The sequence below is a fragment of the Rhineura floridana genome, chromosome 2, assembly GCF_030035675.1.
Source record: "Rhineura floridana isolate rRhiFlo1 chromosome 2, rRhiFlo1.hap2, whole genome shotgun sequence".
NCBI lineage: Eukaryota > Metazoa > Chordata > Lepidosauria > Squamata > Rhineuridae > Rhineura > Rhineura floridana.
Window position 1 is genome coordinate 140,327,580 of NC_084481.1, and position 25,430 is coordinate 140,353,009.

Below are 25,430 nucleotides of genomic sequence, written 5' to 3' on the forward strand. Positions count from 1 at the left end.
CCAACAATTCTTCCTTAGTCTTACTAAAGAGTAGATCTACTGAAATCAATGCATTTAAGTTACTTAACTCCATTGATTTCAATGGGTTTACTCTAAGTATGACTAACATTAGATATCACCCAGTTAAAAGAGGCTATGGTGTGGCATGAAACGGGAGTTTATTTAGGAAGAAGCCCTAGAAGTTCTTTCTATAGCTTGTTCTTGCTTACTACCTGTATTTATGTTTAGGAACGTAAGAAGCAGCCATATACCAGATCAGACTATTTGTTCATCTCCAGGATCTCAGATAGAGATCTTTCACATGACCTGCTACCAGATTCTTTTAACTGGAAACACCAGGAATTGAACCTGGGTTCTTTCTGCCACCCTTCTGCAAGGAAGGGAGGGAGGGAGGGAGGGAGAGAGAACCTGGGACCTTGTGCACTCAAAGAATATGCTCTATCACTGAGCTAGAGTACAGCCATAGCTAACACTCTATTGACTTGAAGCTTAACCCTCTAACTGTAAGAACCACCAATAAGCTCTCAACCTGGAAAAGAATATGTGAGCACTGAAATCCTTCACTGAAAGTTACCTGCTCACGCATACACAAGACATCTAAATGGAGAATGATTTTATCATGAGAGATGGCATGGGTGACAGAATAAAAGCAACTATATATTGTGATTCTTCACTGAAGATTTGGTGTACTCAGTAATCCTAAAATCCAGGCTATTAAATTAACACGGTTTCCCCAGAAATCATTGGACCTGGACAGCTCAATGCAATAGCACGCTTTATGAACAGAAAGAATATGCAGCGTAAGGAGTAGCACACATATACTACAAGAGATAATGAAAACAATATTTTGATTTATTACACTTTTTATTGCCAATCTACTAATCTGAAGTACTGTTTTCCAGATTTTTATATCTCAATGTTAATTCAGATTATGAAAAGTAAATCATTGTAACACAAACTTCTGTATTCTTAATCAAAAATGTTTTCCTCTCAAGAAAACTTTGTAAATCAAACATGGAATTCAAGATTATTTAAATCAGGGGTGGCTAAGCTGTGGTCCTCCAAAGGTTGTTGGAGCAATTCCCATCAACCCTGACCATTGGCCACAATGGCTGGACTGGTGGGAGTTGGAGTCCAACAGTTTCTGGAGGTTTTCCATCGAACTTAAAGTAAACAGAAGTTTTGAGAATAAATTTAAACAACAAAATACTATATCTAATGTCTGGAAAATTCATAGGACAATGTTCAATTTAAGGAAGAAACATTGGTTTAAGAAGGCATATAAAATACTAAAATGTTATAATTCTCATGTGAAACATTTTTAAAGCCCAAGGGATTCTTACTTAGTTAGCTTATAATTAAACATGTTACATCTCGGTAAAGAAGAATTTGTATACAGTAGGAAAAATTATAAACAATTTAAAGAAATAAAGAAAGAAGAGACTGAAACACTTTGGATTATCTTGTTATCTATCAAAAAGGTCTCACTTGCCGTGCAGATGTAAGTGTTAAATGTGGGTGTATTGATTTCATGAGAATTATGGTTCTTCCTAACATTTACCATTATAACACCCTGCTTTCAGGAGTTTACCAATCAACAATGAACAATTGCTTTGGTAATGCATATGTTACTGGCTACTGAAGGAACTGTTGAGCTGTTTTATTATACAACAGGATTCATGCTACAATTCTATGCACACTTATTAAGGAGGAGGTCTCATTGAAATCAGCACTATTTATTTCTGACTAAACATTTTATGATTGTACAGCACATTAATTATAATCATTACTCACCCAATTACTTTGTGGGCTGACAGCATAAGAGGTGTTTGTCCATTTCGATCAGCTGAATCTACACTCTAAGTATGAAAACATATTAACATGTCACAGAATGAAGGTATCAAATAAACGTACAGCGGGAGCCATAAATCAGCAGCACTGCACTGAATTAAATTAAGCTATGGATTTCATTAAACATTTACATCATGTGGCCCACATGCCTGTCCTTGTTTACTCTAACATAGATGATACGCATCAATTATTCTCATCACCAAAAGATGTACCATTAAATAAGATGTGCTAGATATAAGCACAACTAATATAGGATATACATGTCAACAACCACTAATATTATCAGGAATACTCTTCAGACAGATTGAAAAAAAACTTCAAATCCACGTGTTAAGGACCGAAACAAAGGCCAGGAGGTTGAGAAACAGTAGCAGACTCCTTTGGTAATCAATTTAAGCTGCAATAACAACACTTTGTTCAGTTGGGTTTTGAAAGGAAAGTGGAAGATTAAATAAGGTTATCCAAAGGCTTATTAAAAATTTATATGACAGGATGTAGTGACTACTTGTATCTGAAGTAGAATATTCATAATAGCACAAGTATTAGATCAAAGTCTGATCTGTTTTCCAATAAAGTTATGTTACCTAATAGCACCCGTACAAAGTAAGTGGTCAGTATAAAATTAAATTTACCAAACTAAAAACATACCTGACCCTTTGATATGAGGTAAGCTATGACGGGCATGTGCTGAAAAAGCACAGCTAAATGCAGACTGCTATATCCTTCGCCATCAATAAGAGTTGGGTCTGCTCCACATTTTAACAACAATATGACCATAGACAAATGCCCTTGTCTGGAAAAAGATAGAAGCGTTTAGTTTGTAACACCACCTTATACAGAAAATACAACACATTATTTCTAAAGGAAAAAGAGAACCATTGATATTACCATCTGTCTAAATTTAAAACTGTAATTTGCAATTATGTTTTAACACAAAATTTACTGACAGCAGCCACACTGCAAATGCAAGTTGTCTCTATTTGGAGAGTCTGTGTGGTACAATAACTGACTAAGCACTGATCATACTAGAATAAGAGAATATAGTCAAAGGAAGATAAAAAGGAGAATTGCCTTTTTGAATAAATCAGAGCTTGGAAGTAACTCGTTAGAAATAATGAGTTACTTGCAATTTGTTACTATTTTGCATAACGAGTGGGTAACTTCGTTACATTTTGTATGTAACAGAACGAGAGGTAATTTCATTACTTTTGAGCTGCAAATGTAACTTTTTTGTGTTACATTTGGACGTTACTGGGGGGGGAAGCAGGGGAAATCATCTGCTGCTGTGATTGGTGGAATGGTGGAGGAAAGATATGTGCCTCAAACTGGGCTTCTGCACTGTTTAGCTCTTCCCTCGTGCTCTATGGAGGCACGAGGGAGGAAGTGGAGAGTCAGACAGCGCTGGAGGGCAAGGAGTAGAAGGCAGAAGCAGCAGAATGGAAGTGAAGAGCTGTGGAGGTGAGTGTATGTGTTACCCTTTCCAGCCTACTCTCCCTGCCCCCCCGCTCGTCCTGCCTCCCTCAGCCTGCTCGCCCGCCCCCTCTGCTCTTCCTGGCACCCCCTGCTTGTCCTCGCATCTCCTCTGCTTGTCCTTGCATCCCCTCCGCTTGTCCTTGCACCCTCTTTGCATCCCCTCCGCTTGTCCTTGCACCCTCTTTACACCCCCTCCGCTTGTCCTTGCACTCTCTCTGCACCCCCTCCGCTTGTCCTTGCACCCTCTTTGCATCCCCTCCGCTTGTCCTTGCACTCTCTTTGCATCCCCTCAGCTTGTCCTTGCACCCTCTTTGCATCCCCTCCACTTGTCCTTGCACCCTCTTTGCATCCCCTCCGCTTGTCCTTGCACCCTCTTTACACCCCCTCCGCTTGTCCTTGCACTCTCTCTGCACCCCCTCCGCTTGTCCTTGCACCCTCTTTGCATCCCCTCCGCTTGTCCTTGCACCCTCTTTGCATCCCCTCCGCTAGTCCTTGCACCCTCTTTGCATCCCCTCCGCTTGTCCTTGCACCCTCTCTGCATCCCCTCCGCTTGTCCTTGCACTCTCTTTGCATCCCCTCAGCTTGTCCTTGCACCCTCTCTGCATCCCCTCCGCTTGTCCTTGCACCCTCTTTGCATCCCCTCCGCTTGTCCTTGCACCCTCTTTGCATCCCCTCCGCTTGTCCTTGCACCCTCTTTGCATCCCCTCCGCTTGTCCTTGCACCCTCTTTGCATCCCCTCCGCTTGTCCTTGCACCCCTCCAGAGAGGGTGAAAATTGGGAACTGGCAAGAGACTAGGAGGTAGGTGCAGTCTCATACTTCTGTTTGTGTGTTTTGCTTCAGTTATGTGCCTCTCATAGAGCGACTCTCACTAGGCAGCAAGAGTTGACTACCCCAAGCAACTAATTTGGGGCACCATGCAACAAATTATTAGCTATTTTAATTTTTGGTTGTTGTATATTTACTGTCAGGAAGAGGTACTTGTGAGATTTTCTGCCTCAAATGCCAACATAACTTTTTAAGCTATGGTACTATGACCTTGACTTGGGGGCAGGGCACCATTTGCTCTTCTGCTTCAAGTAGCAAAATGTCTTGGGCTGCACCTGCTTGCAGTCATTTCACATACTGGACAACTAACATGGCTTTTTGGTGAAGGGCAAGAGAGAATAAGACTGTTATCTCAAAAACAGTTGTGCTTGAGGAAAAGATGGCAAACATATGTAGAACTGAACTTTTCTGCAATAATATAGACATTCGGATAGGGTATTTTTTCTACTCATGGAATATTAAATCTTTAAGTCTTAAATCCTTTGTCATCCCCTCCCCCTTGTGCACACCCTTTACACTGTCTTTCTCCCTATGCATGTAGGTCAAAATGACAACTGGTGTAGTTTGGGAATTAACAGAATGAGAGCTGAATTACAACTCAAAAAAGAACTTCCCTGCTGGTGTCTGCTACTGATGTGGGGGGCATTTTGTTAGGGAGAAGTGATGAGAGGGGGTAATTTGCTGCTGAAACTTTTTATCTGCAATCCCTTCCCTGGCCACTTTCCCCTAGCTGATGGAGGTCAATAAGGAAAAATATGGGGCATTGCACTGGTAAAGTGGCAGGCATGGAAAACAGCCCCTTCCATCTATCTCCTGCTTCACCTACCCAAATGCACCCCAGCAAATGCTTTGCACATTGACAGCACACATTTAGTTGGTTTTCTGGTATTTGCTGCTGAAAGTGTAGTTCCATGCTGGGTGCAGCTGGGACGTTCTGAGTTCATATCTTACCACAGCCATGAACTCACTGGACGACCTTCTGGCCACACCCACGCCAGACATTTATGCCACTTTAAACAGTCATGACTTCCCCCAAAGAATCCTGGCAAGTGTAGTTTGTGACGGGTGCTGAGTGTTATTAGGAGACTCCTATTCTCCCAAAAGAGCTCCAATGTCCAGAGTGGTTTAACAGTCAGCCCCTCTTCTCAGACAATTCTGTGACTGAAGTTCTGTGGGGAGAATTGGGGTCTCCTAACAACTCGCAGGACCCTTCACAAATTACACTTCTGAGGATTCTGAGATCATGACTGTTTAAAGTGGAATAAATGTCTGGTGTGGATGTAGCCTTAGTGAGTCATTTTTCTTTCCAGCCTGCCCATCAATCATATGGACATTAAAAAAATCTGGACTATTATAAAAGTTAGAATTTTATTTGAAACACCTTTCAACACTCAAAAAAGGACTGTCAGTCATTAGAGCAGTATGACAATGGAACCAATTACCTAGGGAAGTGGTGGGCTCTCCAACATTGGAAGCATTCAAGAGGCAGCTGGACAGCCACCTGTCAGGTTGCTTTAACTTGGATTCCTGCAGTGAGCAGGGGTGTGGACTCGATGACCTTAAAGGTTCCTTCCAACTCTACTGTTCTATAATTTTCTGTTAGCTGAGACATCTCTCTCTCTCTCTCTCTCTCTCACTCACTCACTCACTCAGCCACTGAGCATTCCATAACACAGCATGCTCAGCACTCATTTGGGCTGTTTGGGGAGTCATCCCCTTTCTGTTTTCCCTCTCACTTTTTTGTATTCTGCAACACTTGGGGTTCCCTCTTGCCCACTAATACTCCTTATTATGTGTGGTATGGATGGTGATACCATGGCTACATAAGCAACAACACTTCCAGCCTGAGCTTCAGAAATAGAGGGAATGACACTCTGACCAGTTTAAGTGGTTAGTATTTAAATCTGATTGGAAACTGTTCAATTTGATACAAGGTGGCTATTAAGCATGACCTAAAAGTTGCAATTCCAAGCATACTTACTTGGAAATAATTCCCATAGCAGTAAATAGGATTTACTTCTGGGAGTATAGAATCAATCCATAAGAGTCTCCCAGTAGACACCATACATGTAAGCACATGGCTTTTCCCCAAGAATCTTGGGGACTGTAGTTTACTCCTCACAGAGCTACAATTCCCAGCACCTGTAACAAACTACAGTTCCCAGGATTCTTTTTTGGGGTGGTGGTGGAAATGTGCTTTAAATCTGTCATGTGTATGCAACTTTGGTGAGATAATAGCTGAAGGTAATCAGCCCAAAATGATAACAAATAATCAGTAGGCATTCCCAAAAGACATTCAAACAGTGGGTAAAAAAAAGTGAGAATTACAGAGGCAAACACAGAATGCAGTTAAGCAATAAAGTAATCCAAGAGAGAGGAGACACCTTTGTCTCTGCTCTCTCCCTCCTGAGCCATGAAGGCAACTCCCAAACCTGAGTGTTGCGCCTCCAAGTTAGTTAGAACTAGGTATGCCTTTCCTATCTACTATGTATTTCTATAAATAAAATAGCTTTTCTTATTTTACTAAGTCTTAAGTCTCAGTGATCTCAGTGCAGGGTAAAAGCCTGCCACTTAGGTAAACGCACACATTGGCGCACACACATCTCAGACTGTTGACAATCTCTGCTAATATCTACACAAATTTACATAACATGCATCACCTGAACTCACATGATCTAGAGTTACCTTAGATCTTGCAACATTTGCAAATGAGAAGCAATAGGGTTTTATATTAGTTCTGATTGTCTATTGGGCTATCATAGGGTATGTATTTTTTGCCTTTTCTATGGCAAAAACTCCAACTTCAGTGGAATTTATGTGATGTGTTCTAATCATTTGAATTTGGCTAATGAATGCTTTATTCTTTCATCAGAACTTTAGCAGTAGTACTAAAATACTAATAAAAAAGGGAAAGAGAAAAATACTTTACATACATCATTCAGCTGTATTGTTAATTATAGATATAGATATAAAGGATAAACGGCATTTTGTCAAAAGTATTTTTGTCTACATTTTATACCTCCTCCTTGGTTTTCCAAGCTTGGCATGGAATGCTTGTCATACAGTATTAATTTGAAATGCTGCATTATCATAATCATCATCTTCAAAATAAAAAATAAAAATACTGCCTACAAGTTGATTCCGACTTATGGTGACCCTATGAATAGGGTTTTCATGAGAGGCAGTGACTGGCCCAAGGTCACCCAGTGAGCGTCATGGCTATGTGGGGATTCGAACCCTTCTACTACCCCTGTGTGTGTGTGTTTAGTTTTAATATTGTTTTAGGCTACTTAGATGTGAAGCAGCCAAGGCCAGCACCTTGTAGGCATTTTTTAAAGTAACTGAAATGTAATTGTAGTGATTACTTTTGAGAAAAAGCAAAGTAATCAGTTACTTTCAGAGCAATTGTAACTGTAATTACTACTTTTTTGGCCAAGTAATTGTAACTGTAATTTATTACTCTTTAAAAGTAATCTTCCAAGCTCTGGAATAAATACACTAGAAATAACTTGGTTTCAACAGACAATGTCAATATTGTGACTGCGCTGAGATATCTTTAATTCTCCTCCCCCCCCCCCAGGTACCTATATTGAGCCAGAATGGTGTAGCAGTTAGAGTGTTCAACTACGATATGGAAAACTGGGTGCAAACTCCCATTCGGTCATGTAGCTCATCTTGAGTCAGTCACTATCTCTCAGCTTAACCTACCTTATAGGGTTGTTGTGACAGTAAAATGGAGGGGAGAACAATATACACTATTCTGTACTCCTTCAGAAGGGGACAGGATATATACGTAATAAATATTGTACTTGGAAAATTATATAAAAATCCTGAAACTGAATAAACAATTAAAATTGGACAATAACTTGGCCCTTGTGTTTATGATTCTTACTGCTATAGTAGTTGAGTTTTTGCTGACAACTAAAGTGAAAGAAGAGTGAATGAACAAATGAGATAAGAAGACAAACAAAAGAAGAAGTTATAGAAAAAGGATGAGGGTGAAAACTACACATTTTTAGCAAACTCATTTTCACAAAATCAAAATTAAGCTTCCATTAATGCATCACATAGAACACATACATACACACTCAAGAAGTCAGACATGATTTGTGCTTTGTAAATTCCATACCTAACAGCCCAATGAAGTGGTGTTGAATTTAAATCCCCTCCTAGTTGATCCACCACTGCACCTTTGGAAATAAAGAACCTGTGTAATAAACAAAGTATCACTGCATAAATAACAGATGGATAAACACTAAAAGAAAAAGCATGTTCTAATGCTGAGCAAGCTTTTTATGTCAGAGGTAAGTATATTAATTTTTTGGTGCCAGGTAAACATCTTTTTTCCCAGGCTTTTGACAGACTAGAAGGAATCATTCTATTGATCAGAAAGGTATTTCTCTGGGGGCACCAGGACACCGCCAAGCAGGTATTATCTTCCTCTCCTGTTGCTTGAGGCAGGAAAGAGTTAACACTCCAAACGACTCTCACCTTAGCCCCTCCCAGAGAGTGTCAGTCCTCCTGTCCATTGGAAACTATTCTGTAGAATAGTCAGTGCCATTATTCCATAATTGTTTTTGGAGCCTTTTTTTAGTGTTGCAAAGTGTTGCTCTACTTCACATATTCACAGAAACAGAAGCAAAAGAAAATGATTTACTATAGGAAACTTCACGAAAATTGCAAAGTAACTCAAACATATTTAAAGTGAATATCTGAACTATATCAACTGTTCTAATATTGTTGCTTCCTCCCCGCTAAAACAAGATCAGCACAGCACATGTCTTCTTTCTATTATTTGGGCTGATTGCAGGTGTTGCCACCACTCACCATATGCTCAGAGGCACATGCTACCAAATTATTCCAAGCTACACAGGGAGTGGATTAGACTGTGAAAGGTCAACCCAAATGGTTTTTGCATTTTGACAAATTTGTGGGGCAGTACAATATCTCAGAGAGGAGGTCAGGTCTCCTGCTCCCCTGGTGCATTCACTATAGCAACCCAATTTCCCTGCTTTTTAAAGTTTGATAGAAATATCTGTTGGCTATAGGTAAGTCCTTAAACTGCAAGGATTTTTGCTTATTGGTGATTTTCTCTGCTTTTTAATTCAGTAGTTACAAAATGGGGTCCTGTGCAAGTTTGCTGAGAAAGATAGACCATTGGCATGCTTCCTCAGTTCAGCGGGATCTACTTCCCTGCCATCATGCTTACCATAGGTGAAACTGACCACAGGGGATGGGGAGAGAAGGAGGAGGAAGGGAGCAGGTGGAGGGGGGAGGAGGGCAGGTTTTATTATTTGCATGTTTATTGAGTTCAGTGGGATTTACTCCCATGCAATTAAGGCTAGGATAGGTAAAACTGACCATGGGGGAGGGGGAGGAAGAGGGGAGAGTAGAGGGAAAGAGGAAGGGAGGAAGAGGGGAACGGGGGGAAAGAAGGGATTGGAAGGGGAGGGGATTGGAAGTGGGAGGGAAGGAGCAAAAGGGAGATGATGGGAGGGAGGAGGAGGGGAAGGCAGGTTTGATCATTTGCATGCTCATTCAGTTCAATGGGATTTGCCTCTGTGCAATCATGCTTAGGATAGGTAAAACTGATGATGGGGACGAGGCTGTGGGGAGGGTGAATGGGAAAGAGGAAGAGGTGGAAGGAGGGGATTGGAAGAGGATGGAGGACGGGAAGGGGGTTGAAGAGAGGGGGAGGGGATAGGAGGCAGGAGGAGAGGAGGGCAGGTTTGATCATTTGCGTGCTTTCTGGGTTCAGTGGGATTTACTCCTGTGCAATCATGTTTAGGATAGGTGAAACTGACCTGGGGGAGGGGCAGGGAGTGGAGGACAGGAAGCAGAGGAGGAGGGAGGAAATTGGATGGGTGGGCACTGCGCAGAGGGGAAGCTCGTTTGCTTTCTAAAAGGAAAACATTGTGAACAGTATCATTCTTTTTCTGGGTTCCCACCCCTTTTTATTCTACAGCAGGCACATATAGCCTCCCACCCAAATTTAAACCAAAGCTGTCCCTGGCAATATCCACACCAGGCCTTTATTTCAGTTTAGACACTCATGACTTCTCCCAAAGAATCCTGGGAAATGTAATTAGTGAAGGGTGCTGAGAGTTGCTAGGAGACGCCCTATTCCACTCACACAGCTTCAATCAGAGCGGCTGACTGTTAAACCACTCTGGCCACTGGAGCTCTGTCAGGACAACAGGAGTATCCTTTCAGCATCCTTCACAAACTACACTTCCCAGGATTCTTTGGGGAAGCCATGACTGTCTCAAGTGAAATAAATGTCTGGCCTGGGTGTGGCCCCCTAATTAGGCAAGGCCAGCAGCTGTGAGTCTGGCTGTTAGAACACTGACAGTTGGTTCTTACTGAGCATGCCTGGCCTTATCAGTGTGTTCAATGCTAAATTTCTTAAATTAATTAAAAATCAGCCAGACATTTTTTAAACTTTTAAACTGCAGAAGATGAAGGTCAGAGTATGGGGCAAGGTCCGTAATAGGATTACAGGTACTCTGTGAACAAGGCTGATTTTTAATTAATTTCAACAGATTATGAGAACTCTGACAGAGAAAAGTCCAAAAGGGGTCTGTTTTTTCTCTCTTTCTTTTTACACTTTGAACACTTGATTCGGTCTGACTGTTTTCTGTATTACTATGAAAATTTAGAGTGTTGTTAAGCAAACGTTTCTGAGTTCAAGACTATATGTTTTGTAAGATTTTATTCTGAAATGAGTTTATGGGAAGCATCAGAATGGCATGGGGGGTATTTTCAATTTAACATTGCAGAATGCGAAAAATCCATGCTGACTATAGTATATAGCTAGTCTCGTGGCTGTATAAATATGCCAGCCAGATTGAGGAGGAAGGCGGGAACAGTACTGCTCAAGCCAGGCAGGAAAACGAACTGACACTCTGTGGGAAGGGCTAAAGTGAGAATCCTTTGGAGTGTTAACTCTTTTCTGCCTCAAGCGACAGAAGAGGAAGACAATACCCACTTGGGGGTGTCTTAGTGCCCACTGGAGAATGATATTGTTTGTTATTAGCATGCTGCCAAAGCTTCCTATGGCTGTATGGTGGTGCTTTTACGTATTTATTTTTAACAGTGTTGTAAGTCGCTTGGAGACCTTCGGATAGCATGTGACTAATGAATCAAATAAATACTAAATATATAAATAAAAACTGTCTGCAATTTAAACACTATGCCAAAAGTCTTCTGCTATTAAGACTGTTTCTTTAGTCACCCAAAACACCTTTCGAAAAATAATCATGGCTGTTTTAATAGTTAGGAATGCACCACTTCATGTCTGACAATGAACAAGTTCTAGCAAACCTCTTCATATATAGCTAGGATACAAACATGAACAGCTCTGAATATCACTTGCTGGGGAACAATAATAGGACAGTGCCATTACCTTTATGGCTTAGTTGTGGGCTTCCCATAGGCACCTAGTTGGCCAGTCTGGGAAACAGGATGCTAAATTAGATAAGCCATTCGTCTCCTTAAAGTTGGAAGTAACTGGACCAGGATAGCCTGACCACTGTTGTCCATGCACTGGTAACCTCCAGGCTGGATTACTGTAATGTGCGCTATGTGGGGCTCCCCTTGAGGTTGGTCCAGAAGCTGCAGCTGGTGCAAATTGCAGCGGCGAGACTGCTCACTGGGGCAGGGTATTGCCAACATGTCACCCCACTGCTAAAAGAATTGCACTGGCTGCCCATTTGCTACCAGGCCAAGTTCAAGGTTCGAGTTTTGGTGTACAAAGCCCTAAACAGCTCAGGACCAGGATACCTGAAAGACTGTCTTACCCCAGTTGATCACTGTGCTCTGCAGGTGAGGGCCTCCTGCAGATACCAATCTTATCAGGAGGTCTGTTCTGCACAACATAGGAAATGGACCTTTAGTGTGGCGGCACCTTTCCTCTTTCAACAAGCCTTTTAAGTTGAGACCTTATCCCAATCTGTGTCTGTGTTGGAATTGCTTGTCAATATGTTTTTTTTAAAAAAAGCAATGTTTTTTAACCCTTTTTAAAAGATGTTTTTAAAGCTTTTTAAAAAAATGTTTTTAAAGTTGTTTTGTTTTGGTGTATTTTAAGGTCTGTTTTTATTATGCTTTGATGTATTTTTAGCGCTTTAGCCCTGGGCTCCTGCTGGGAGGAAGAGTGGGATATAAATCAAATAATAAATAAATAAATAAGTAATGGCATAATCCTTTCTTTTCCCAAATGAACCTGCCCAAAGTTTGAGATTAGAGCTCCTGTTGCATGTTATTTCACCCTCATGGGTACAGCAGGCAGAAAAAAAAGTCAGGGCCTTTAATGTAATGGCACTGAGATTCTGGAATATCATTCCAAAAAAGGGCTGCTTGGGCCCATCTTTACTCATCTACAATGCAGGCAGCCTCTTCCACATGGCAATGGAAACCTTAGTGACCATGATGACTGACAACGAGGTGTTGTAAAACAGAATTTGCTATTCTAACTTCAGTACCCGCATGGTTTTTATAATATTCATAAAACAAAGGATTAGACTATGAGAGTTTATATGAAAATAAATCTGCATTTTTGTGTGGGGTAGTGGTACTATACTGTAGATTTCAGCAGCTTCTTAAGTCTGTTATTGTTTTGTTAATAATGGCAGGTTTTACACATCTACGCAATTGTACAACCCCCACCCCCAAGAAAACTACATGTAAAATCTTACACAACTTGCCAGTTCTTGATATGGAATGCACTTTGGGTTGTTAAATTTTTTTAAAGCTTCATAAAGATTGTAAACAAAGTGCGCTTTACAAAAAAGTTTATATAAATCCCTATTAAAAAGCAAAACAAAAAAGAGGCAGTGCATTTGTTTAGCATCACTTCACCTCTGTAATTGTTTTTTTTTATCATTAATTTTTATTCAAATTTTCAAAGACAAAAAACAAAACAAAACAAAAATAATTAAACAGTAAAATAAAATGTTGACTTCCGATTTGTCGCAGATCAGTTATAGGTCTACAATATATAACAATCCTGTCTCTTAAATTATATTATAAAATCACTTTCCTCCAGTAGTTATCTTAATTAATCATCAAATCTCATAAACATTACTTTATTCTTTCCACAAAAAGTCAAAGAGAGGTTTCAATTCTTTGAGAAATATATCTATCAATTTTTCTCCAAATAAGCATGTCGATTAATCCATCTCGTTCAAATCTATTAGGTCCAATAATTTCAATAGCCATTCTTCCATTATCAATGTTAATTCCATTTTCCATCTTCAATAATCCTGTTAAGTCCAGTAATTTCAGTAGCCCTTCTTCCATTATCAGTATCCCATAATAATCTTGTTGTCATAGCCATAGTCCAAATAAACATGTCGATTAATCCATCTCATCAAATCTGTTAGGTCCAATAATTTCAATAGCCATTCTTCCATTATCAATATTAATTCCATCTTCCATCTTCAATAGTCCTGTTAAGTCCAGTAATTTCAGTATCCATTCTTCCATTAGTATCCCATAATAATCTTGCTGTCGTAGCCATAGTCATATAATAAGAGTCTGATGGGAATTTCCTTTATCACAAATATTTCCTTGCCATCAATTCTGAATATGTTGCCGAAATATTGTTGTAAAGACATATCTCTGTTCTTCTTTTTTACAAAATGCACTGGCTCATCTCTTGAGAGTTTTTCCATTGTCACATATCTGTAGTTAATTCCATAGATTTTTTCTATGTCAAGCTCCATCACATCATTCCAGTCCAGAAAATTATCCAAGACATTGATAACTTTATCTCTAATATCTTCATTAATTTCTTCAGAGACAACGTTGAATTCCAAACAGTAAACTTTGTTTCTAATATCCATAAACTCCAGATTTTCCAATTCCACATTTGTTCCGATCTCCAGGGCTTGTATCTTCCCTTTAATTTTTCTTTTCTCATCTCTGATCTCATCAATCTCCTCTCTCACAAGATCCCCTATTTCTTTAAGCTCCTGCGTCATTTTGCCCAATTCAATTTTCATCTCCTTTCTACCCCGTCTCAGGGTTTGTTTCGTTATCTCAATCTCATCCATTATTTTCTGAAGCATAATTACTTCCAGAGTCTCAGCCACTTTCTTGATTGCCATTCTTAAAACCACGAAAAAAAAACAACCACTTCTTATTTCAGCAACAATTGGGTTAATATTCCAGGCTTGATGACATCACAGTGTAGACAGAACAGCCTGCCTTATCTCTTATATGTTCAGGAATACAAAACAAATTTAGTTCCCAGCATCAAAACAGTTAGTGGTGTCGTGAACAAGCAGATTCGTCAAAATGAAATAGACCAGAAAGAAAATAGTCCCAGACATATAATATTCCAAAGTTCATAAATCAAATTTTATTTTTTCTCCTCGGAATAGAAATCCCGCTTCCGTTTGTATCTTTAGAATGCACTTCCAGGACAGCTTTTTGCAATAAAAACAAAGATAAGCTTTTTCAATTTCTTTCCTCCTTAATAAAAGAGAAGAGTTATAACTCACCCAGAAATTCTTTATAGCTGATTCATTGACAAATCTCTTTTTGCTGCAACAATTTAAATCAAGTGAAAAAAAAATAGAAAGAAGGATGCTTGCCTGTTAAAGTCCGTTTTTCTTTGAAGAAAAGATAAACATGTCGCATTAATCAGTTAGAGCTTGTTTGGAAGTCCGTCCGGCATTGCTGGCTGAACCTTCTCTCATAAATTAATGAAATCCAGTCCTCCCAACAAAAACAGGCTTTTGTGGTTAATCTCTACGTTTCTCCCTGCCCGGGAGAAAATCTTTACCAGTCAAAAAGAACGTTCTGACTGATTTTAAAACTGAAAAAGCTTCTTCTGAGACGAGAGCTCGTCTCAAAAAGCAGGCACAAGCGAAGTCACCCTTCCCGGAAGTCACTTCACCTCTGTAATTGTACCAGACATACATTCATGTTCTGTGTTTTTTCCTTACCAGAGAAGTTCTGCAACACCAAAACTATCAACATAAATTTCTCACTGTTTTGAGTCTGAGTAGCACTGGATTAAAAAATAATATTGTCCTGAACTTCCAGTAGAGGTAGTTTTTCCACCTCCTTCCAAGAAGAAATTAAGTCTTATAGGAATTTATCCAGCTAGTTTATTGATTGTAAGTCGCTTTGGGTTCTTTGTGAAGAAAAGTGACTAATAATTTTTAAAAAATCTTTCAAGACATTTTTATATCAGTAGACCTTCGGCTCCTTTTACTGATGTATTTTGAGTGTTTGGTTTTTAATCTGTTTGGTTGTTTTTTATTAAGTTGTATTTACTCTTATTTTAAACCTGGTTAGCCACTTCAATTATCTTTCAGATGAAACAGCAAAGGAAAAATGTATAGAAATAAATATATACATTTCTAAAGACACACATGCTTAATTTACACAATCATGGTATTATTTTTTACACTGCGTACTCAAAGAATGAGGTGAAAATCCTGTATTAGCTGGCATTTAGGAGAAGCACTGGACAAGCACAAGCCTGAAAGATTTAGTATTGTTTTTACCAGTTAACTGATCTTAAAATATAATGGTATGCTGTATCTGTAACTTCTTATTGACCTCCCAGGGAAAGAAAGCAGGCTACAAATCTGATTTAATAACCTCCATCACAAAAGTTGCAAAAGGTTTTGCAATTTTTAGTAAGCTGTATTTTCTTTGAATCAGTTCAGTGAAAGAAAGAGATAGAACACATAGGCTTCATCCAACAATGATAAGTGGAAGGGAAAAATCCATTTGTGCTGTTCTACTACCTCTTGCACAAGAGTTTACAGAAGATTTCCTGTAGTACAATGTCACAATGTATCAGTATAATAAACACTGACTAAGGAAAATTACTGGCTGGAGGGTGAAAAATGGTTTTGTCTAAAACCTTTGCAAGATCGTTCTCAAAATCTTATGCCCATAGCGCAACTTCTCTGGATTTGGGGTCACTTCTCTCATGCGGTGCTCTTCCACTGCATTGGAAACATCCTGTCTGAGAGTGAAAGAGGCTTTCTGTTACGAGGACATCTTCAGTTCCAACCCATGAGCTATAAAAGGAATGTGCTTCATCATTGCGTGTCCTCAAAAAATTTAATTTTTGTGTCGCCTATCTGGCCGAAGCCACTCTAGGCGACGTACAAACTAAAATTCAGTAAAATACAATACAATACAGATAAAATACAATGAAGTCATTAATCACAGCAGCATGAGATCAGTTAGGGCAATCAATAGATAATAAGTATCCCAAAAAAGTTAGCCCTCCCCGGAAATCCTAAAGGCCTGTCCAAAGAGCCAAGCTTTTAAGGCCCGGCGGAATGTATCCAGGGAAGGGGCATGGCGAAGATCGAATGGGAGGGAGTTCCAGAGAGTGGGGGCCGCCACTGAAAATGCCCTCTCTCTAGTCCCCACCAACCTAGTTGTTTTCGTTGGTGGGACTGAGAGAAGGCCCTGTGTGGCTGATCTGGTTGGGCGGCTTAATTTGTGGTACTGGAGGCGCTCCTTCAGGTAAACTGGGCCGAGACCGTATAGGGATTTAAAGGTTAATACCAACACCTTGAATTGGCCCCGGAAAACAACTGGAAGCCAATGTAGGTGAAATAATACTGGCGTGATGTGATCACGGCGGCGGCTGTTTGTAAGCAACCGCGCCGCCGCATTCTGCACCAGTTGTAGTTTCCAGACCGTTTTCAAGGGTAACCCCACGTAGAGCGCATTGCAGTAGTCTAATCGAGAGGTGACCAGGGCGTGTACCACCAGTGGGAGCTGATGAATAGGGAGGTAGGGTTGCAGCCTCCATATGAGATGTAATTGGTACCAAGCTGCCCGGATCACTGCTGAAATCTGAGTCTCCATGGACAGCCTGGAATCAAGAACCACCCCGAGGCTGTGGACCTGATCTTTCAGGGGTAAACTTACCCCATTAAACTGTAGGTCAACAGCACCCAACCTCCCCCTGTCACCCACAAGTAGCACCTCAGTCTTATCAGGATTGAGCTTCAGTCTGTTCCTTCCCATCCACCCACTCACAGATTCCAGGCACTTGGACAAGGTCTCCACAGCCATCTCTGGTGAAGATTTAAAGGAGAGATAGAGCTGCGTGTCATCAGCATATTGGTGACATCGCAGCCCAAAACTCCTGATGATAGCTCCCAGCGGTTTTACATAGATGTTAAATAGCATGGGAGAGAGGATAGAGCCCTGTGGCACTCCACATGTGAGGGGCCAAGGGTCTGAAACCTCATCCCCCAATGCTACCTGTTGATGCCTGCCAGAGAGAAAGGAACGGAACCACTGCAAAACAGTGCCTCCTATTCCCAATCCCTCCAGGCGATCTAACAAGATACCGTGGTCGACTGTATCAAAAGCCGCCGAGAGATCCAGGAGTACCACAACCAGACAGATTTGAGCCTTAACACCTCTCATTTTGGAAAGTATTTGCCCCTTCTAGCCTGGATTCTCTTTAAAGAAGATGAAGAATCAGTTTCACAGCTTAGTCTACCTATTCCTTTTCAGGAAGTTGTGTGAAAAGAAAAATCAGTATCAGGTTGCACCTTCAGTGGAATAAGGAAGAGGAAAATACTACTCCATTTCTTTATGCCCAAATGGCTGGCAACTAGAGAGAAAATGGAAAAGAAAATCCTGTTTCAGCACCTAGCACACCATAGGAACCTCATAAACATTGGGTATTAGTTCTGACAGTCTCCCTCATTTAGACAGCATTTAAAGATTAAACAGAGAGCGAAAACTGAATGTGAAAGAGAATCATTAATGATAAATAGGGCAGTTTAATTTAGCTGCAAACTTTGATTATGAAAGGTTCTTCTAGCAGCAGGATTCTTGTCTTTGTGCAGAGCATCAAGGTAAATACCTTTCACTCATAAAAGGATTCTTGGGATTCTGTCCATCCTCTAGCATCACAATGTAAAGAAAAGTGTACAGAAAAATTACATACAATTACTGAAAACAGACATTTTTCATATCATTAGTAGCAATTATATTTCATCTTGTGTAGGAAGGGTCACACTAACAAAAGACAAATAATATACCTGATTCAATTATCTACATTCCTAAATTCTTATAAATGCAAACACTGACAACACTTACTTTACTAGATCAAGCCGATTATTTATTGCTGCCCAGTGAAGAAGGGTCACATTTTCTTTGTCGGGCTGTCGTACATCATATCCCGCTTCCACCAACTCCTGACACCGGTCCAACAAGCCATATCTGAAATAAGAGGTCAAGACTTTCCTCTTCTCTCAGGCATTTTAGCATGTGTTTTTAAATTGCTTTTTAAAAATGTGTTTTTAAATGTGTATATTTGTTTTTAATGTTTTTAATTGTTGTAAACTTCCCAGAGAGCTTTGGCTATGGGGCGGTATACAAATGCAATAAATAAATAAATAAGAGTAAGATCCATTTGAATGGCAAACAGAAGAATCTGGAAAATGGTATAGCTTTATTCTAGGCAGCCATTAAGTCTAAATCCGACAGTAAAACAGTTATTTGATCCTACAAGAGTGGACAATAAAGAGTTTGGGAAATTGGGAGGCAAAAATAAATTGGTAATAACTGGAAAATTATCCTAATTGCATTAGTATAACATATTATCCATTATTACATTAACAAAAAGATGGCTGCATCCCTGTGCACTGGTAACTTAAACAAGCCAGGTGGATGACTTCAGAATCTTTTGCTCTTACTATTTATAAGCCATGGTTTCCTGTGCTTGGCAGAAATGAGGATAATGGTTTCCCCAACATACAGTTAACTTAAACAAGCCAGCTTCCTAATCTATGTTTTGAAATTGGTTTGTTTTGAAACTGACTATAGCTGAAACTATTCATGTGGTTTATTGCAACATGCATGTATAGCCAGTGTGTCTTCTTGCATACCCAGACTTTCATCTCTCCTAACTCCACCTCATTCCCACATAACCTGTTGCTGGGCAACTCCTTCCTGCTCACACACCCTGTACATTTTATAAAATACTCAGAAAACATGCAATTAAATCTCATCCTGGTTTGGCACTGTCCTCCTCTGTCCGCACAAGACAAATTCCTGATTAAGGCTTTCTGTAGCTTTAACGCACAACCTTTTTTCATGAGCTGCATCTATTTTTATAGTTGTTAGAACGTATTTTCATCAGTTGCATCCAGCCTGATCCGGTTGATAATTTTATCCTCTGCTGAGCTTCGATTAGCTTCAATAATTCTTCATAGCCCAAGCATATTTGGCAGATGTAGTAGTTTTTAATAGCTTTATTATGCCTCACTTATTTAAATGGAAAAATAGTTTTAAAAAATATTTCAGATGAAGTGAGAATAGGTGCTAACGAAGACTGATATGCATATAGGTAACATAATTTGGAACAGGGTGTGGCTGCGGCTAAAGGTTACACACCAGCAGAGAGGTGGATCCGAGAAACCGAGGCATTACTCATTTATCATAACAGAATAAAGTGGCAACACATAATAGCTATTAGTTAAGTATTGGTCATACTGTCAAGCTACAAAGGGCTTTCCAAACATTAAAAATTTGTGAAATCTTTTAGTGGTTTCTGTCTTTAAAAGGTTTTGGAATATAGAGCTTGGTCAAATGACCAGTCAGTTTAATCACTCCGCATCATAGGACAATATAAGTGGTCCCCCCACCCCTCCAATATCCACTTGGGAAAATGTCTGCATTGATTCCTTGGCATAATCTAATTTATCTGTTGTTGTTATGTGCCTTCAAGTCGATTAGGACTTATGGCGACTCTATGAATCAGCGACCTCCAAGAGCATCTGTCATGAACCACCCTGTTCAGATCTTGTAAGTTCAGGTCTGTGGCTTCCTTTATGGAATCAAGCCATTTCTTGTTTGGTCTTCCTCTTTTTCTACTCCCTTCTGTTTTTCCAAGCATTATTGTCTTTTCTAGTGAATCATGTCTTCTCATGATGTGTCCAAAGTATGATAAGCTCAGTTTCATCATTTTAGCTTCTAGTCATAGTTCTGGTTTAATTTGTTCTAACACCCAATTATTTGTCTTTTTCGCAGTCCATGGTATCTGCAAAGCTCTCCTCCAACACCACACTTCAAATGAGTTGTTTTTTGTCTTATCCGCTTTTTTCATTGTCCAACTTTCACATGCATACATAGAGATCGGGAATACCATGGTCTGAATGACCCTGACTTTAGTGTTCAGTGATACATCTTTGCATTTGAGGATATTTTCTAGTTCTCTCATAGCTGCCCTCCCCAGTCCTAGCCCTCTTCTTATTTCTTGGCTATTGTCTCCATTTTGGTTAATAACTGTGCCAAGGTATTAATAATCCTTGACCAGTTCAATGTCCTCATTGTCAACTTTAAAGTTACACAAATCTTCTGTTGTCATTACTTTAAGTCTTTTTTACATTCAGCTGTAGTCCTGCTTTTGTGCTTTCCTCTTTAACGTTCATCAGCATTCATTTCAAATCATTCCTGGTTTCTGCTAGTAGCATGGTATCGTCTGCATATCTTAAATTATTGATATTTCTCTGTCCAATTTTCACACCTCCTTCATCCTGGTCCAATCCTGCTTTCCGTATATGTTCTGCATATAGATTAAACAAATAGGGTGATAAAATACACCCGTCTCACACCCTTTCCAATGGGGAACCAATCACTTTTCCCATATACTGTCCTTACAGTAGCCTCTTGTCCAGAGTATAGGTTGCGCAATGTAATCATTAATCTGAATTCTTTAATAGCAATCTCTCCTATGAAATCCAAAAATAATCAAAAATTGAGATTAAGACTATTGGCATATAATGAAAAGTCTGAAGTGGTGGTGTTTTATTCTTATTCAATTTTGCTACATGTGTACCTTAAATTTCTTTGGAGTATAATTCCCTAATTATAAGCTGTCAATGGTAATGCTGATGGCTATGTTTTTCCGTTACTGTCGGAGACAATATGGTTTTGAATTCCAGCTGCTGGAAACTGCAGAAGTAGAGTGTGCTGTTGTGCTTAGGTCCTGCTTGCAAACTTCCTACAGGCATCTGGTGGGCCACTGTGAGAAAAGGATGCTGGACTACATGGGCCACTAGTCTGATCTAGCAGGCTCCTCTTACGTTCTAATTCAAAGTCTTAAGTATTTTTTCTATGTATATATTATACACAGTCTCTGGAATGCAACATTTCTTCTAAGAAACCACAAGAAATAAAGCCTAATGTGGGAGGAGAAAGCTCCAGCAACAAGTAGAGTAACAGGCTAATGTTACATAATTAAATACTACATTACTAGTTTCTCTGTCACCTATACAACATTTATTTTATTTATGTATTTTTATTTATGCAAATACTTTATAATAATTGAATCAAGAGACTTACTGAGTTGCTTTGACAATATCAAAATTGCTGTAGCCCCCCACAAAAGGAAGCACATCTTGTTCTTCTGGTAGATCTTTTTCTTCATACATTTTAGACCAGCTGTGGCCATGAAGGCCAAGGGGACCATGGCTGTGATTTTTACACTGTCAATAAACAATTAACATATTTCACAATAAGTATTTTACCCCTAAACATTGTATACCATCATATACAACAAAAAGAATATAACGGGAGTTATATGTTTTCATTGTCTTTTATGCCATTCTAGGAGTAGATCTGCATTAACCATAAAGGGTAGACAGACATTATTCCTACCCATGTTAAAGAGAAGGTGATGGAAATTTGGGAAAAATAAATAAATAATCCCATGTCCTAGATCATAGCCAAACTAGCATCAGTCCTGTGGTCATATTCAAAATGAGGGGCAAACTACATCTGACAATGTGTCTTTGCATCTAACCTGCAAGTTTCTTAAAATACAAATTGCATCAGCTTGTACAGTAGGGTGATAATTAATGGAATTAGAGCAGGGACAAAGGGGAAATGTAACTCATTTGTTCCCTGCTACAGTTGGAGAAAAACCCCTTTTCTACAAGTGTTATTCCCCCATCTTCCGCCTTTGACACCAATGGGGGATCTCCCTGTACAACAAATATTAGACATCAAGTGTAGTTTGGCCCTGTCAAAGTCTGCATTCAAGTGAACCAATATAATACGAATTAGAGTACTTTTGTAAGGATTATTGCAATTTATATCTACAGTTTTGACACACACATTTGGATTCCTGCATTGAGCAGGGGGTTAGATTTGATGGCCTTATAGGCCCCTTCCAACTCTATGATTATGAACAGAAGTACATTCCACACATTTCCTCTGCCAAACACACACAGAAGAAGGTAGGCAGAAGAAAAAGTCTTCCTCCCTCATACAAATATTTATTGATAACTTTGTATTATTAATATAAGAACATATAAGAACCTGTTTCAGATGTATATTGTGTATGCTATTTTTATACCATTATAAGAGATGTATATAATGTATCGCTATATAAATATTACTATTTATAATGCAATATATTTAAGAGTGTGCGTGTTTTTAAAAAAGTCTTGCCCCTACAGGCATCCACCTAATAGGCCTGAAGAAAAGCAACATGGGAGTCCGTCAGCAAGCACAATGCCCACGGAACTGAATAAAATGGGGACTGAGGCACCTAATAATAGGAAAGGGCTTCCTGGCAGGCATTAACATAAAGGGTGCTCTCATTAAGAACAAGGATGGATGGATGTATAAGACATTTAATGACAGTGAACTAACAGCAGGCATTACAATACAATTTTCAATCAGAACTCAGGTGACGAAAGGTGACATTTCCCTGGGAGTACAAATTTAGACGTAATGCAAAGTATGGGTTGAAGATGCTTGCTGGGGGAGATTTTTGTTTCTTTCCCAGAATCAGGGTATGTGTAAAGGCATCCATGCAACCAAGAGTATTTGCAAAAGCTTTCTCCTTGCAGTCATTCACTCTGTACGCACAGGCATCAAGGGGTGAAACTAGGCATCACAGCCTCAATCATGCACCTATTCAATCGATTAGCATTTCTTCTGAATAGGGCTAGTGTGACCCAGCAAAGCATTTTTTTCTGCCAGTGAGAATGCATACTGAGGCTCATTTAATACAGATCAGTTCCACCTGAAATCATGAAACAATTCTGAGAACGCAGCATGGTGTGTGTGTGTGTAAATTTAACACATTTGTGCACCATGGAGATTTCAACTTCTGTTTTTCTAAAGTAGACTAAAGTCAGGTCAGCGCACACTCGAGTAAGAGGATGTGAGGAAATTGTGCCTCTCCCATTCAAGTATCTGTAGTTTCCCATGTTGAAACTGTCACACCCCTCCTCATCTCGGATCTTATATACCGGCTCCTGCCTCAGCACTAATAGAGGATATTATCATATGTTTTCTCCTTGGGCTTTGCTGATAGTCGGCGGGTGGGAAACAGCTGAATCCGCATGCCGACCCCCTTTCAAAAACACTTTTCCTCGAAATGTTGTTTATCTGACATAAGGCCTTCTTTGGAGAGGTACAAGGTGGTAAGGCTGGCGGCGTGGGTGTAAGTAAGGAGGAACAGAGGACGCCATCACCTGCGCAGCCTCTCGCTCTTCCTCCCGCCTCCTATAGGCCTCTCCCGTCATTCGCTTAGCAGCAAACCCCAGTTCTATCCCGCTTCCCATTCGCGACCCTTTGCTCACCTCACGCTCCCCACAGCCGCCGCCGCTGCCCTCCATGCCAGCCAGCCAAGACACCCCGCTCGGGTGACAGAGACGTTTCCTGGCGCCACTTCCTGGTTACGCCTCCCCAACCGGTCGAAGCGGCGCACAGGAGCTGGAGACTAAAGAACGACGAGCTTGCCTTGCTGACCCGGCCCCTGGCGGCTCGGAGGCAGCCTGCAGGCAAAGGAGGTGGAATTCCTCTACCTCATGTTGTTACCATCTTTATAGGACTTGCAAGTTCAAAGCGTAACTACACACACACACGTCGCAGCTAGCTGTGTCTAAGGCCGCAACCCTATGCAACTCCCTTACCTGGGAGTAAGTCCCACTGTACTTAATGGGGGTTCATTGTAAGCAGATACGTATTCACTAATAGGCGAAAAACCTTGCGGTTTAAGAATGTACCTATAGCCAACAGATATTTCTATCAAACTTTAAAAAGCAGGGAAATTGCCTGAACCCCAAAATAAATAATGGGATACCTTGTATGATATATTGCTGTAATCAGGAGACTCTCCCTGTCAAGACTGACAACAAATTTATACAATCAAAATCATCAGGATTCTGATATCATAAATACATAATGATGTCATAAAATCATGAAAAATAAGTAACTGGGGGTACACACCCCCAAATCTGCTCTGGGCCAGGACAAATCATATACCCCAGGAAAGGGGAGGGTGTCCCCTACGAGATGCCACTGCGTCCCGCCCGGCCCAGAGCTTCTGCTGGGCGCAGGGCACTCACGAGGGCATCTATGCGAAATTGAACTGGACAAAAACATGCAGAAAAAAATAAGTAACTGGGGGTACGCAGAGCTTGGAAAAGTTACTTTTTTGAACTACAACTCCCATCAGCCCAACCCAGTGGCCATGCTGGCTGGGGCTGATGGGAGTTGTAGTTCAAAAAAAGTAACTTTTCCAAGCTCTGGGTACATGCCCCCAAATCTGCTCTGGGCCAGGACAAATCATATACCCCAGGAAAGGGGAGGGTGTCCCCTATGAGATGCCACTGCGTCCCGCCCGGCCCAGAGTTTCTGCTGTGCGCAGGGCACTCACGAGGGCATCTATGCAAACTCAAACTGGACAAAAACACGCAAAAAAAAAAGTAACTGGGGGTACACGCCCCCAAATCTGCTCTAGGTCAGGACAAATCATATACCCCAGGAAAGGGGAGGGTGTCCCCTACGAGGTGCCACTGCGTCCCGCCCAGCCCAGAGCTTCTGCTGGGCACAGGGCACATGGGAAGGCATCTATGTGAAATTGAACTGGACAAAAACACGCAGAAAAAAATAAGTAACTGGGGGTACACGCCCCCAAATCTGCTCTGGGCCAGGACAGATCATATACCCCAGGAAAGGGGAGGGTGTCCCCTACGAGATGCCACTGCGTCCCGCCCGGCCCAGAGCTTCTGCTGGGCGCAGGGCACATCAGAGGGCATCTATGCAAACTCAAACTGGACAAAAACAGGCAAAAAGAATAAGTAACTGGGGGTACACGCCCCCAAATCTGCTCTGGGCCAGGAGAAATCATAGACCCTGCATGTTTTTGTCCAGTTCGATTTCGCATAGATGCCCTCCCATGTGCCCTGCGCCCAGCAGAAGCTCTGGGCCGGGCAGGACGCAGTGGCACCTCGTAGGGGACACCCTCCCCTTTCCTGGG

General features: G+C 40.7%; 1 protein-coding gene across 3 annotated transcripts in view; it reads right to left on the reverse strand.

Annotated features, from left to right (window-relative positions):
• Window positions 1–23,941, reverse strand: part of ZDHHC13 (zinc finger DHHC-type palmitoyltransferase 13) — a 46,156-nt gene extending 22,215 nt beyond the window's left edge. Inside the window, exons 1-6 of one of the 3 annotated variants that reach the window (XM_061610664.1) lie at window positions 23,749–23,941; window positions 21,497–21,639; window positions 18,248–18,370; window positions 8,280–8,357; window positions 2,500–2,644; window positions 1,795–1,859 (exon numbers count right to left, since the gene is read on the reverse strand). In XM_061610664.1, the coding sequence (XP_061466648.1) occupies window positions 1,795–1,859; window positions 2,500–2,644; window positions 8,280–8,357; window positions 18,248–18,370; window positions 21,497–21,639; window positions 23,749–23,784 (590 nt within the window). In that variant the 5' untranslated portion in view covers window positions 23,785–23,941. The remainder of the gene's footprint in view (window positions 1–1,794; window positions 1,860–2,499; window positions 2,645–8,279; window positions 8,358–18,247; window positions 18,371–21,496; window positions 21,640–23,748) is intronic. The other 2 variants (XM_061610663.1, XM_061610665.1) reach the window with 2 other exon arrangements.
• Window positions 23,942–25,430: the final 1,489 nt, after the last annotated feature.